The sequence below is a fragment of the Typopeltis vanoorti genome, chromosome 6 (genome assembly GCF_054136105.1).
Source record: "Typopeltis vanoorti isolate ZY-2024b chromosome 6, IOZ_Tvanoo_1.0, whole genome shotgun sequence".
Lineage (NCBI taxonomy): Eukaryota > Metazoa > Arthropoda > Arachnida > Uropygi > Thelyphonidae > Typopeltis > Typopeltis vanoorti.
Genome location: NC_143554.1, coordinates 104,843,742 through 104,859,306, shown reverse-complemented (window position 1 = coordinate 104,859,306; position 15,565 = coordinate 104,843,742). Strand labels below are relative to the sequence as shown.

The 15,565-nt window shown below is 37.3% G+C and overlaps 1 protein-coding gene across 1 annotated transcript in view; it reads left to right on the top strand.

The window, feature by feature from the left end:
• btv (dynein cytoplasmic heavy chain beethoven) overlaps nt 1-15,565 on the top strand; it is a 1,245,321-nt gene that overhangs the window by 15,371 nt on the left and 1,214,385 nt on the right. The window contains exon 3 of the mRNA XM_090394552.1: nt 9,560-9,869. Within this exon, the coding sequence (XP_090250678.1) occupies nt 9,560-9,869 (310 nt within the window). The remainder of the gene's footprint in view (nt 1-9,559; nt 9,870-15,565) is intronic.

The window sequence follows — 15,565 nt, the reverse complement described above, 5'->3', positions numbered from 1 at the left end:
TGCTGCAGCTGCATTCTTATAAACATCTTTTAATATAGCTATTAGTTTTCTGTCAATTCCATAGGATTCTAGCACTGCTAATGTCACTTTCTGGTCGATACTGTCAAATGCCTTCTGAAAATCAACAAAGCAAGTATATATGTTTTTGTTTTTTCTCCTAGCTTTCTCTGCTATTAACTGCATATTATCAAAATCTGTCGAATTGTAGTTCTATCTTTCCTAAATCCTGCTTGCTCATCTGCAAGGTATGCTTCCAATTGTGTTCTCAATCTTTCTGTCAATATCATCATCATCACTTACCAAGATGACTTGTCAAAGCAATTCTATAATTTTTACATTCTAGCTTATTTCCTTTCTTGTATAATGTCACTAATATTGATTTCACCCACCATGTCATTTTCCCCTTTCTTTCCATACCATATTGCATAGTTTGTGCATTTTGGTAACCACACTTTCACCACCATATTTAATCATTTCTGCAGTGATATTATCATTACCATGCCTCTTGTTGTGTTTTAGCCATTCTATTACTTTTTCTACCTTTCCTCTTAAAATGTCCATATCATGCTCATTACATGGTGATATATGCTTCAATTCTTCAGTCAGTTTCCCAATGCTATCTCAGTCTAGTTTTTCTTCATATACTCACTACAATATCTTGTCTACTGCTGTACAATTTTATCTTTACTCATCAATACTTTGCCTTTTTTTCATCTTTAATTGTGGTCTGTTTTGGTTGCCACCTTCTATTAATGATTCTAATCATTTTGTGCACCTCCCTAGTTTTATGCTCTCCATAGTGCTGTTCTATATTACTGCATTGGGCTTCTAAGTATTTCATCTTATCCATTTGACTGCTTTCTTCACCTTATTACACTTCTATACTGCACCTCTATTTGTTCTGATCTATACCTTCTTATCTTCAACATTCCCTTCTCCTGTAGTAACTTCATTGTTTCTTATCTAATCCACTTCTTCTTGATCTTCTCTTCTTCTGGTATACTGTATGTTCTATCATCTATCGCCTTCATTACTCCTTTCACTCTTAGATTTGAATTATTTTCTTTGTACACACTTTTAAGTTTCTCTTCTAACACTGTTCTGTACCTTCTTCCTGTTTCTGCTTCACTTATCCTTGCTGTATCTCTTCATTTCTGGCGATGGGGTTTATATTTTCTTTTTAATTTCAACTTGATGTTTGAAATCACTAAATTATGATATGAGTCTATATTCGCTCGACACTGCTGTTACTGATGTTATCCATCTTCTTTTAATTGTAATCATATCGATCATGTTCTTGGTTTTCCCATCATTTGATCATCATGTCCATTTTGTACATGGAATCTTGTGTTACAGATCATCATCTCATGGGCCACAGCAAATTCTAACATTTTTTTAACTTGTTCATTTCTTTCTCTGAAACCATATTTTCCCATGACTCTTTCCCAGCCATCATCATCATCTATTCCTACTTTGGCATTCCAATCTCCTTCAATAATTAGTACATCTTGCTTTGGTATTGTTTCTATTGTCTCTGTCAGATCTTTGTAAAATAAGTCAATATCCTCATCTGTGCTGTCAGATGTGGGTGCATATATCTGGACTGTTGATTTAGGATGAGTTGAGTCCCCTAATAAAAGGTTTATGATGAATTAATGCAGCTGGTTCTCACTCCTCTGCTGCATGCATTCCCTAAGGCCAAGTATATATGACTGTAATCTCTATGTGTTCATGGGTGCCGATTTTCCTATTCTGAGGGACAAAAAACCTGAGTTTCCAAGTGAAAAAACCCTCTACCTCTGTATGAGACCAGCTAACTCACCTTTAGTCGAAAGAGACCAGATAAAGGTTCTTCATTTCATGGAAGGGAATCGAACCCAGGTCTTTCTGATGAAAGGGCTTCATCTATACTGTTAGTCTTCACTATTATTGATTGTTTTCTTACGTTTTAGTGTTTCAAGGTATGCTAGAATTCCTCTCCCTTATCCTTACTCAACTCCGTTCGAAAATTGTTAGATGTACCTGCAAATATAGTAATTTATCTAACTTTGACCCCCCCCCCCGCTACTATAATCTGCTTTAGCTAAATCCTATCCTTTTGGTGGCCACTCCTTCAGTTGGTTATGAGTGCAAAGCTCAGCAGACAAAGAGTCTCTCTCAGGCTAGAGTCAAACCTCTTTGAATGCAAAATCCAGAATTAACTCCCTTTCAGAATTAAGAAAAATTTGTTTGATAATGCTGCGCCATCTTATTTCCTATACATGAGAAATCTCCTTGTCATGGAGTCAACACACAGGCTATTTTATGATTCTAGAATTTAGCAAACAGCAATCCCAATTACAAATCCTTAACAAACTTATTCTACATTCAGTCATAGCCATTCTCCCTGCATTTGAATTTGTACAGGTTTTGATTTTAGTGAGTGGTGCATTGATTTTAGAGATTAGGCAACTTTATAAGATAAAGAAAAAAAATGAATATTTATTCATTCTTTAGCTCGATATACATATATCAAAAGTTCACTTAACTAAACTGAATTGAACTTGCACATAAGAATTATTAACTAGACAAAATAGAACTGCAATCAATGCATCACATTATGAGACGATATGAAATTTAAGTTGTCCTGCTTCTACTCATGTAACACAATTAAGCTAGTGATTATCTCATTCATCTAAGGCTGACAGACAATGACATACCTCAAAATTCAATGTCAAACTCTACTACTACTACTACTATGCACTTTTAGAGTTACAGTAATTTATCGATAGGTTAAGTACTAGAGTCCTGTTACTAATTTTCAAGTCCTATCATATAATACAACTGCACTTTTCTGCACTTCAGCTTAGTTCAGAATACAGTGGAACTAGAAAGATTTTACATTACCGACCATCTGGTTCGTGCTGGTATCTTTTCCCGATCAGTCATTTGTGAGCACGTGGCTTGTTACCTCATTCTACGGTCTGTTGTCTTCGGATATGACCCTCTAGTGACTACATTCACGAATCACCCTCTTGCTAATATTAGCGAGACTGCTCTGCCTGGACAGGTCTTCGTGATTTGGCATGAAGCTTCGGTTCTCGCTGACTGTCTAGCTGTACTGTAGATATACCTGGACTGGACCGCCACCTGGTCACTTAGCTGCCGCTGACCATCGTCCTTCCTGACTGCTCGTGCTACTTCTACCGGTAACTGAAAGCCAAAGGGAGATGAAGAGAAAAAAGAGCCTTAAACCCTCGCCGCTGTGCTTCTTATACCCCACGTTTCTGCTCTCTCCTTACGTCACTGATTCCGTTTGGCACCTAAGTCCCTTTCACTTGATACTATCTTCTCCTTGATATGTTCTCCACGTGGATGTCTCGCGTGCACCTCAGACCTTGCGACTACCTCGGGTTCTGTCTTTAAGCCAATTACTTCAATGTGAACTTCGATCTAACCTTTCCTGTTCTAATATAATTCTCACAAAAATCTGATTCCTTTCGGTTATACATAGGACAGTTAACAATATAGCAAAACAGAGGAATTTACAAAACAAAGGACTAATACGTTATTTACAATTTCATTTATACCTATATACAAGTACTTCTTTAGGAAAATTTATTTGTATCCTAGCTAAATCCCGAATGGAATGTTTTATGACAATTTAAACCTTTCATTCAAGATTTAACAATACCGACTGAGCTACGGAGGTCAACCAAGTGAAAAAACTTTCAAATATTCATAAGATTTTGTTTTTTTATTTATTTATTTAATGACTTATTTCTACCTTGGTTACTATTGTAACCTTCTTGTCTGGTGATAGGCAGAGTGGTGGTGTTATAGATACAATAGTTCTTGTACAAATGACGAACATACAATATTGATAATGTAATTCTGAACTCTCTCTAACTATATTGGTTGAAAGCATTTATAAGACTCAAAACGCTAATATCTATTTTGCAGTGTTTGTCTGTATGGGGATATTCTAGGACGGTGATTTTCATTGTCAAATTAGGTTAAGACATGATAAACCCTTACCACTGATCTTATAAAATTTTATAAGAGATATAAACGTTTATGAGATCAGTGCTTTTATCACTGATCTCTGAGATCAGCAATAAAAGGACTGGGTTTAATAATTATATGTATAGTTATTATAATTTCAATGACCAATTTTTTTTTTTTTAATTGGATCATTAAATTCAGCAAAATAAAGTTGTCTGCATCACATGAATCAAAAATGGCTTCAGACTCAATTGTGATAATGAATGGTATTGCTGTTTAAATCATAATGCATTGTTTGTCTGCATTCATTTCTTTAAAAGCTCCCACTTGCAGTTGTTATAGAAGCAGTGCATGTGTCTGTGACATCTGCATATTTTATTTATTTATAACCTCATCATCATCATCAACATCAAATTCCTGCAGGATGTGACAGTACTACATGAAAAAAATTACATCATTACTAACTTCCTGTCTACAATTTTCCTCCAAATCAGTCTGTTACGTGTCAAGATTCCAACATTACCAGATCTTATATTTCTCTCGTCTAAGGCACTTTGTACCGTATCAATCCACCTACATCTTGGCCTTCCTCTGGGTCGTTTTGCTGCCAACCTGGCAGAGAACACTTGTTTTGCTAATCTTTCTTTGCCCATTCTGTTTAAGTGACCATACCACCTGAGATTAGCTCTGCTAATGCATTCCTGGATGTTGACAATGTCAAGTTCTTTCCTAATATCCTCGTTTTTAATATGATATTGCCATTGATGCCATCTGTTCACGCCTATAATCTTTCTCAGGACTCTCATATCTGCGGTCTCTAGTCTTTGGTCAAGTGTTTTACTTCTGACCCAGATCTCAGATCCATAAGTTAAAACTGGTTTGAACACTGTCTTGTATACAGCTAATTTAGTGTTCTGACTAATTTCTCTCTTATTCCATATGAATTTATTCAATTGACTTCCTATCATACCAGCTTTGCTGATTCTGTTGTCTATTTCTATATTTAATTTACCATCTTCAGTAAAAATCGTGCCTAAGTACTTGAAATGTTTCACTTGTTCCACAGGTTCTCCATTCACAACACAGTTGCATTTTCAATGATTCTGCCTATTTTCATTGTCTTTGTCTGTTTATTGCTGACCTTCATACCATATCTATTACAACAGCTATTCAATTTAGTCAGAGTATCTTGCAGACTTGTAGCGGATTTATTTAGAACTATAACATCATCTGCATAAAGCAAAGAGCTGACATTAATATCTCCAACTTTGATATCATGTTTAATACCACTTTCCTTCATAATGTGATCCATATAGATAATGAATAACAGAGGGGATAACGTACATCCTTGTCTCACACCAGATTTAACATTAAACCATCTTCCTGTACTTCCTTCAATTCTAACTGCTGACTTACAACTCAAATAAAGACTAAGTATTGCTTGATATAATGTCCCATTGACACCATATAACTGTAGCTTATTGAATAGCTTCTCTCTTGGCACCTTGTCATATGCCTTTTCCAAATCGACAAACTTAAATACAGATCTCTGTTATATTCCCTTGCTTTCTCGACTATTTGTCGTAAAGTGAAGATCTGATCCTGATAGCCTCTATTTGGCCTGAATCTAGCTTGTTCTTCACCAAGCTTTTCTTCCACAATTCTTCTCAACCGTTTCTCAAGTAACTTGCTCACGTATTATAACACATTGACGGCTGAACTGGATAAGGGTAATGGGTTTACAGTGATTCTACTGGACCTTGCTAAGGCCTTTGACAGGATACCACATGGAATTCTAATCAGTAAATTGCAGCATATGGGAATGGACATAGCGTTGGTGAGATGGATAGGAGGGTGGTTGATGGAGAGAGATCAGAGAGTAGTTTACTCAGGAGTAGAGTCCACAAGACGGCCTGTGACTAGTGGTGTGCCACAAGGATCTGTTCTTGGACCACTGCTGTTTAATTTGTTCATTAATGATATAGGAAAGGATCTGAGAGGAACAGTTCATTTGTTTGCGGATGATGTGAAGTTGAGTAGGGCAATAGTGAATGCAGATGACGTCAAAATTTTGCAGGATGATTTGGATAGATTGGAGGTCTGGGCTAAGGAGAATGGATGTCAATTTAATGTGGCAAAATGTAAGGTTATGCATTTTGAGGTGAAAAGATTGGCGGCAGTGTACTGCATTGGTGGAACCGTGCTCCAGGAAATTGATGAGGCACGAGATTTAGGAGTGTTGGTGGATAAGGAATTGAAATTTAGGGGACACATTGCAAAAGTGGCCAAATCAGCTCATCAAATCACTTGGTTGCTGAAGAATATGTTGACAAGCAGAGACAAGCAGGTTATTGTTCCTCTATTGAGCCTTGATAAGACCCCATCTCGACTACTGTGCTCAGATTTGGTCACCTAGGTTTCTTCTTGATGGGGAGGAGGTGGAGAGGATCCAGAGGCGAGTGACCAAGATGATAGCAGGTCTGTGGAATGAACCGTATGAGAACAGGTTGAGGATTTGTGGGTTGCAAAAATTGGTTGATAGCCGGAGGAAGGGAGATATGATTGATACATTCAAATTACTGAAGGGTTTCTATAAAATTAATTCAGAAGATATTTTTGAGAACAGGGCTGGTTGTGGGAGGACTAGGGGACATCCATGGAAACTGGGCAAAAGTGTGGTTAGTAAAGGTGTTAGAGCTGGGTTCTTTACTTTTAGAGTAGTGAATGAGTGGAATGTGCTTCCTGAGTCTGTGGTGGATGCTGTGACAGTGAATGATTTTTAAGGTGAGGTATGATAGATACTGTATGAATGTCGAATAGTTGTGATGAATAAGATTTGGGGCCTCCCTCGATGAGTCTAATGACTCCCTGGAGTTGCCCGTAATAATAGTAATAATACTTGCATAGATCTTCCCAAGAATACTCAGTAGTGAAATACCTCTGTAATTCTCACATTCAGTTTTATTTCCCTTTTTATATATGGGTACTATGAGAGCTCTACTCCAATCATCGGAAATTCGTCCCTCTGTCCAGGCTTTCTGAACTATGCAGTGCAGCCACTGTAAGACTCTTATACCACCATACTTCAACATTTCTGGTCGAATATCATCTACTCCTGCTGCATTTCCACATTTCAAGCCTTTGATGGCTTTTTCTACTTCAAGTATGGATATGTATTCCTGACTGCATGTCTGGTCAGTGTTTTTTATCGCTCTGCTGTCATCACTGCTTGTTTCATTTAGCAGTTTTTCAAAGTAATTACTCCATACTTCAAGGATATCTTTTTCTCCCATTTTCATATCACCTTTATCATCTCTAACTCCTTTTACAGCACTCTTTCCTCCATTCCTAAGCTTCTTCAACAACCTCCAGAATATTTTGCCACCTTCTTGATATTTATTTTCTATATTCTTGCCAAAGTCCTCCCATGACTTTTGTTTAGTTAGTTTTACACAGTGTTTAGCATTCTTGCATTTGTCTCTGTATTCTCTAAGAGCACAAGTTGACTTATTTGACAGGAACTTTTGATATGCTTTCTTCTTTTCCTTCACTGCTTCTAACTTCCTGTGTCCACCAGGGAGTTCTGATTTTTTTATCCTTGCAGACAACCTCGCCACATGCCTCTCTGGCAGAATCAATCAATGTTTTCTTCAGAGTTTGCCACTGAATCTCCAAGGTTTGATTCCTGTTCTCAAACTCTCATTTTTTCTTGAATAATCTTTGTGTATTTTAGTCTACAGTTCACATCTGAGAGCTGCTCAACTTTTATTCGCTTTAAAACTTTCTTACATGTTATTCTTTTCAATATGAAATTCAATTTTATCCTGCTCAAGACTAAATAGTGATCACTTCCAATTTCAAATCCTCTGTACACTCTGGTGTCCTGCACCAAGGAGAAAACATCACTATCAACAATAACATAGTCAATGAGACTTTTCTTATTCCTTGCCTCTTCTCTCCATGTGAATGTGTGCACATTTTTATGTTGGAACATGGTGTCAGTAATAACCACTCCATGTCCTGAGCAGAAATCCAACAGATATTTGCCATTATTATTAGCTTTGCTCTTTTCTCCAAATTTTCCCAAAATATTTTTGTATGTCTCATAGTCATTTCCTACTCTGCTATTTAGATCCCCAACAAGGATCAACTTTTCCTTTTTCATTGTGTTAGTTGCTTTTTCTAAAGCCTCAAAAAATTCCTCCACTTCTACCTTAGTAGAACCTTCTGTGGGACCATAGGCACAAATAAGTCTCATTGTCCAGTTCCCCATTCTCATATTTGCTCACATTACTCTACTTGAGACTGGCTGCCATTCAAGAAGATTAGCCTCGTATTTTGTGTTGAATACCATGGCTACTCCTTCTTTTCCTTGATTGTCATTGCCTGAATATAACATTTTGTATTTATTGCTCAGAAAGATCTCACCAGTTTTTGTCTTTTTTTGTTTTGGTCACCCCTATTATGTTGATCTGGTACTTATCTAATTCCTCAGCTAGCTCCATTTCTTTGCCATTCAGCCTTCTTATGTTGATAGTACCGATCTTTAACTCTGGTGATGTTGAATTGGGGTTTGTTTTCAGATTTGTTCCAGTAGCTGACTTTTCGCTGTTCGCCCTGGTTCTCTGGCAAAAACAACGGGGGCCTTGTTTAACTGGGCGACGCCCCAGCTGGCATGAAATTTTGTCATGTTGTACCATCAATTTTTATTTTGGTTTAACCAATAAGAATACAATTTGTTCGGCTAAATCCCAAATTGCCAGCCCATCCTCGTTCGTTCAGTATCAAAGTAGATACCCAACAGGGTGCACCACGAGAAGGTGAGGATTGGGCATTAGGTCAGAAGCCCTGGTCGGTTCTCCGCATTCCTTTAAAGGCTATGTGGAGGTCTCCTCTCAGTTATACAGCTTTGACCCTTAAGCACCCCATTTATAACCTCATATATATTTAATTTTTGACATATGGGATTGACCCACCTTTCAAAAGTTATTCAGCCGTAGTATGACAGCATTGTTTTTCTTACTTAACTCATCATATTTATCTCATCTTGAAGGTGGGGGAGAAATAAGACCCAAGTATCTTTACAGTGCTTCCCTTCCCTCTTTTTTTTTTATATTCAGTCTGGTCATGTTCTGCTTACTTATGGTCCCTGTTTTGCCTCTGCATTCTTCATCTTATGAAAACACATCTTTTTTATAATCTTCTCTTTAACTCTTCATGTACAACAAACAGAACAGTTTTTTGACCTAGCAGAGCATTTTTAGGAAACTGAATAAATGAGGTGAATTGTGTTATAACAGAGAAATAGAGAGAGATTCTTTGAAAACAGTGAATGGGCCCTGCCATTTGATCTACACTAACTGTTCGTGAATGATCGTTGCTTTTATAAAAGTTCATTCCCCTTTTTTATTGATTTTTTTCTGATCTTAAGAAGTTATTGTTTATTTAAAAGAAACTTGTGTATTTTTTCTAAGAATTTTTCTTTTATAATATTTTTCTTCTTTAAATTATGTAGTGGAGAAGATAATATACATTTGAAATGTTTATTTACATTTTGCATACTTTGTGTTTATAGGTGGATTTTATTAAAGGCAAGAATAGAATGCTTATCTTCTGTAAAAGTCACCCTGATGTAATCACTCCTGAAAATCTGTTTTCTAGTATATTTTTGTCATCTGTATCAGATTCTCCTGTAAATACTTTATATCATTCTGTGAAGGATGTGTTTGCTCCTGCTCTTCTGAAAAGTGACAGTACTAATGACTTTAGCCCTAAGCTGCAAAATGTTTTGGGCGATCTGGAAGCTGGCTTGGGCAGTTTGGTACGCAAAAATTACTCATCATATCAAAACAGAAATGAGAATTTGGAAGGAAACAGATTAATAGGTACTCTCTCATAGTTCTCATAAAATTTATTTTGATAATTATAATTTTTAATATATTAATACCTAAAAGGATTTTTTAAATTATACAGTGGAGAGGATAGTATATATATTTAACTCAATATCAAAAGATATTTTGATTTTGAATCTTTCATAATCAATGTTTTGATTATGAAATTTTCTGTTAAAAATTTGTATTATAAATGAAATAATAAATAATAAAAAATGTATAACTCTTTATGTATAAACAGATTATACATTTTTGTATAATGTATAAAGTAATTCATATTGTGACTAAATTACTTTATTATACATGAATCTTGAGAATTTGCTCAATGCTGTATAAAATGCCATTTGGGAACTATTTATCATTAATATCATTAGTTTATCAGTATCTAGAACCATGTTCTATGGCAATATTTTCATTCATGCTAAACCATTCCTTTCTGTTCACTTTTTTAAATTGTTCTAGAACTGCATTTAAAGGCAACATTTGTGCATAGATCTGGAGAAACAAAAATATATTATGATCTGCATGTAGGTTTGATTTCACAAGTAAATAGATCACATTATACTTAATTTTTCACACTAAAACAATAGATAAAATTTAATTTTTGATGGGTAACCTGTAATAGGGTTGTTCTCCAGTGTTAAAGACTGATATGAAACAAATATTTTATCTAAATAAGTGCATCATCATCATCAAATTCCTGACATGTATCCTCAAGGGTTGTACAGGATATGATAGCACTACATGAAAAACTTATATCATTACTAACTTCCTATCTACAATTTTCTTCCAAATCAATCTGTTTGGCAAGACCTCAACATTATCAAATTTTATATTTCTATCTTCTAAGGCACTTTTTACTGTATCAATCCACCCATATCTTGGTCTTCCTCTGGGTCGTTTTTCCTGCCAACTGGGCAGAGAATACTTGTTTTGCTAATCTTTCCTTTCCCATTCTGTTTAAGTGAAAAAGTCACCTGAGATTAACTTTGCTAAGGCAGATGCTAACAATGTCAAGTTTTTTCCCTAAAATCCTCATTTTTAATATGATATTGCCATTGAGGCCATCTTTCTCATTACTCTCATATCTGCAGTCTCTAGTCTTTGGCCAAGTGTTTTATTTCTAACCCAGCTCTCAAATTCATAGGTTAAAGTTGGTTTGAACACTGTCTTGTATACAGCTATGATATGATATGATCGTCGGCTTGTCGAGAGCTCCTGAAAAGATTAGTAGTATTTTGTGTTATCATTGGCAATTTTACTAGAATTTTACATATTATTTGCATTTTGTTTCTTGGTGTGCCTGTGCGATTTTTGTGTATTTTCTATGTTATTTTAATTATTATTTTTAAGATAAGATAGCGTACACATGGCACCGATAAAAAAAAAAAAAAAAAAAAAAAATGGCAGCCAGGTCGCCATGTTTGTTTAAGAGTTTTGATGTAAACGAGTTTATGCAATGTGCTGTCTGTGAGATGTATGCTTTGCGAAGAGCGGCGGGAGTCTGGTTAGATGGTGATAGTGGAGTTAATATGTGCAGAAAGTGTAAGGAGAATGAGGATCTCAAGCGTGTTTCGGGTGGCGAGAGTGACATCATTAACGATAGTCAAAATGTAGAAAATGGCGGTGTGATAAAGAATTGCGAGGTAGCGCCAGATAGGTGTGAGAGCGTTGTTGAAAGTGTAAATGAAGGTAGAAATACAGAACGAATGGATGATTTGATTGATAATGAAAATGGTAAGATAAATGCGAGTAGTGAAATCGCACGTTTGAGCGGAGCGATACACAGAGCAAAAAGGCAACTGGAGTGTATGGAAAAATGTGTGCTGAACGTACCGACTAATAAACGGCGAAAGTCTGTTAGGAAAAATAATAGAATGTTCGTAAACGTCAATGAAGGTGCGAGTACTGTATGAGGATTCGCTATTAAGAGGTGTGATAGTTGAGAGTGTGACGAAATCATACTATCCGGGTGCGAACATAAAGGACATCAGCGAATCTATTCGAGTGCAAAAACAGAGGGTGAAAGAGATGATAATCGTGGCAGGAACAAATGATTTGAAAGAAGACAAAATGGAAATGATAGAGGATGTGAGGGAATTACTTGAGGTAGCAAAAGAGAAGAGAGAGAGAGTTAGGATGGTGAGTATTTTACCGTGGTATGACAGTGAAGTATTTAGGAGGGCCATAATTGCAAATGGCTTTATGCATGGGTTATGCATAGAGAGTGGTGTGGAATTTGTGGATGTGTGGAGTGAGTTCAATGGGCGAAAGGATTTATATAAGATGGATGGGTTACATTTGAATGGAGTTGGTGTATGGAGGCTTGAAAAAGTGTTGATGAATGATGTGGAAGTGGATGTACAGACTCAGGGAAACTAGATTTATTAAGGGGGGGGGGATTGATATGCAGACTTTAGGGAGGCAGTTGAATGCATATAAGTATAATATGCCCGAGCAAGTACGAAGGAAAACAAATCAGAATGGGATAGTTAGTATAAGGCATCAAAGTAGGAATGGGACTAATTGGCTTCTGCAATTCATTTACACTAATGCCAGGAGTATTAGGAACAAGAAGGAAGAGTTTTTGGCCTTGGTTGGCACTTCCAGGCCACAGGTTGTCGGTATTAGTGAAACATGGCTGACAGAAGATGATAAAGGTAGTGGGATTGAATGCGATGGGTATAGCATGTTCAGGAGTGACAGGGAGAATAAAAAGGGGGGGAAGAGTGTTATTGATGATAGCTGATGAGTTGCAGCCAAGGAGTATAGAAGTTGAACTGCAGGATAGAAAAAAGAGCATATTTGAGGCTGTTTGGTGTGATATAGAATCTAGCAGAACAAAATATACAATTGGGTGCTGCTATAGACCAGATGATGGAATAGATGGTGGGGATAGTATGCATAGGCAAATAGAAGAAATGAGTGGAAGGAGGGTAATTATTATGGGTGATTTCAATTATGGTAACATTGACTGGAAAGAGGAGAGGGCACATGGGAGGAAGGAATTGGATTTTATGCGGTTATTAAGGGAGAACTATCTGCGACAGTATGTAGTGGAAAATACTGGGGGGGGCAGAGAGTGCTTGACCTAGTAATTGCAACTGAGAATGTGGCTGTAACGAACATGACCATGTTGCCACCAATTGGTGAGAGTGACCATAAGGTCATGACTTGGGAGGTGGCTAAAGGAGTGGAATTTACAATTAAGACAGGGTACATGTGGAATTACTGGGCTGGTAAGTATGACAAGCTTAGGAGTGTGCTTGGCTCAGTGCCATGGCATGTAAAACTGCAAGGGCTGGATGTTGATAGTGCATGGGAGGTGGTTAAGAAGTGTTTGCAGGAGGCAATGGTTGACTGTATACCAAGAGTCCGAATAATAAATCAAGTAGGGGTTAAATGGATGCTATTAAGCTTGAGCTGCCAAAAAAGAAACAATTGTGGAGGGAATTTAAGGAGAAAAGGTGACCAGCAGGCACAGGAACAGTATAAAGCTCAGGCTAGGATTGTAACAAGGGTGGTAAGAAAAGCAAAAGCGGATTACGAAAGAAAATTGGCCATGCAGGCTAAAGAGAATCCCAAACAGTTTTTTCACTATGTTGCAAGTAAAAGGAAAAATGTTCATGGCAGATTGATTTTAAAAAATGCTGAGGGTAGGGAGGTATCCGAATCAGTCGATATAGTGGAATTACTGAGCGAGCACTTTGCAAGAATATATCATCCAGGTCATGACATTGCAGGAATGGAAGAACCAACAGCTTATACTGGAATTGTGACGAATGAAGTAGAGGTAACTAGTCTATTACAGAACCTCAATGTCAATACATCCGTAGGATTGGATGGTATACCAGCTCGTGTCGTACATGAAGCGGCTAAAGAATTGTCAGTGCCCTTGACCATTTTGTTTAATTTGAGCCTCGGGTCTTGGTCAGTCCCAAGGGGGTGGAAAGAGGGGAAAATAGTTCTGCTGCATAAAGGTGGTTCCAAGGCTGCTGTTGAAAATTACCGGCCAATCAGCATAACAGGAATCATTATCAAGGTCTTGGAGAAAATAGTCAAGAGGAAAATACAAGATTGGATAGATGAAAATGGGATACTGTATCAGGGACAGCATGGTTTTGTGAAGGGTAGGTCATGCCTCAGTAACTTGCTCACATATTATAGCACAGTGATGGCTGAACTGGATAAGGATAATGGGTTTACAGTGATTCTACTGGACCTTGCTAAGGCCTTTGACAGGATACCACATGGAATTCTAATCAGTAAATTGCAGCATATGGGGATGGATATAGGGTTGGTGAGATGGATAGGAAGGTGGTTGACAGAGAGATATCAGAGAGTAGTTTACTCAGGAGTAGAGTCCACAAGACGGCCTGTGACTAGTGGTGTGCCACAAGGATCTGTTCTTGGACCACTGCTGTTTAATTTGTTCATTAATGATATAGGAAAGGATTTGAGAGGAACAGTTCATTTGTTTGCAGATGATGCAAAGTTGGGTAGGGCAATAGTGAATGCAGATGATGTCAAAATTTTGCAAGATAATTTGGATAGATTGGAGGTCTGGGCTAAGGAGATTGGATGTCAATTTAATGTGGCAAAATGTAAGGCTATGCATTTTGGGGTGAAAAGATTAGCAGCAGTTTACTACATTGGTGGAACTGTACTCCAGGAAATTGATGAGGCACGAGATTTAAGAGTGTTGGTGGATAAGCAGTTGAAGTTTAGGGGGCACATTGCAAAAGTGGCCAAATCAGCTCATCAAATCACTTGGTTTGCTGAAGAATACGTTGACAAGCAGGTTATTGTTCCTCTGTATCGAGCCTTAATAAGACCCCATCTCGACTACTGTGCTCAGATTTGGTCACCTAGGTTTCTTCTTGATGGGGGGAGGAGGTTGAGAGGATCCAGAGGTGAGTGACCAAGATGATAGCAGGTCTGTAGAATGAACCTTATGAGAATAGGTTGAGGATTTGTGGGTTGCAAAAATTGGTTGATAGGCGGAGGAGGGGAGATATGATTGAGACATTCAAATTACTGAAGGGTTTCTATAAAATTAATTCAGAAGATATTTTTGAGAACAGGGCTGGTTGTGGGAGGACTAGGGGACATCCATGGAAACTGGGCAAAAGTGTGGTTAGTAAAGGTGTTAGAGCTGGGTTCTTTACTTTTAGAGTGGTGAATGAGTTGAATGGGCTGCCAGAGTCTGTGGTGATGCTGTGACAGTGAATGAGTTTAAGGCGAGGTATGATAGATACCTGTATGAATGTCGAATAGTTGTGATGAATATGATTTGGGGTCTCCCTCAGTGAGTCTAATGACTCCCTGGAGTTGCCCGTAATAATAATTTCTCTCTTATTCCATATAAATTTATTCAGTTGACTTCCTACCATACCAACTTTGTTGATTTCCATATTTAATTTGGCGTCTTAACTAAAAATTGTGCCTAAGTAGATGAAATGTTTTACTTGTTCTAAAGGTTCTCCATTCACAATACAGTTGATATTTCAATGCTTCTGCCTGTTTTCATTGTCTTTGTCTTGTTATTGCTGACCTTCATACCATATCTATTACGACAGTTATTCACTTTAGTCAGGGAATCTTGCAGACTGTTAGGGGATTTATTTAGAAGTATAACATCATCCACATGAAACAATTTTTTCATTGGTATTTTATCATATGCTTTTTCA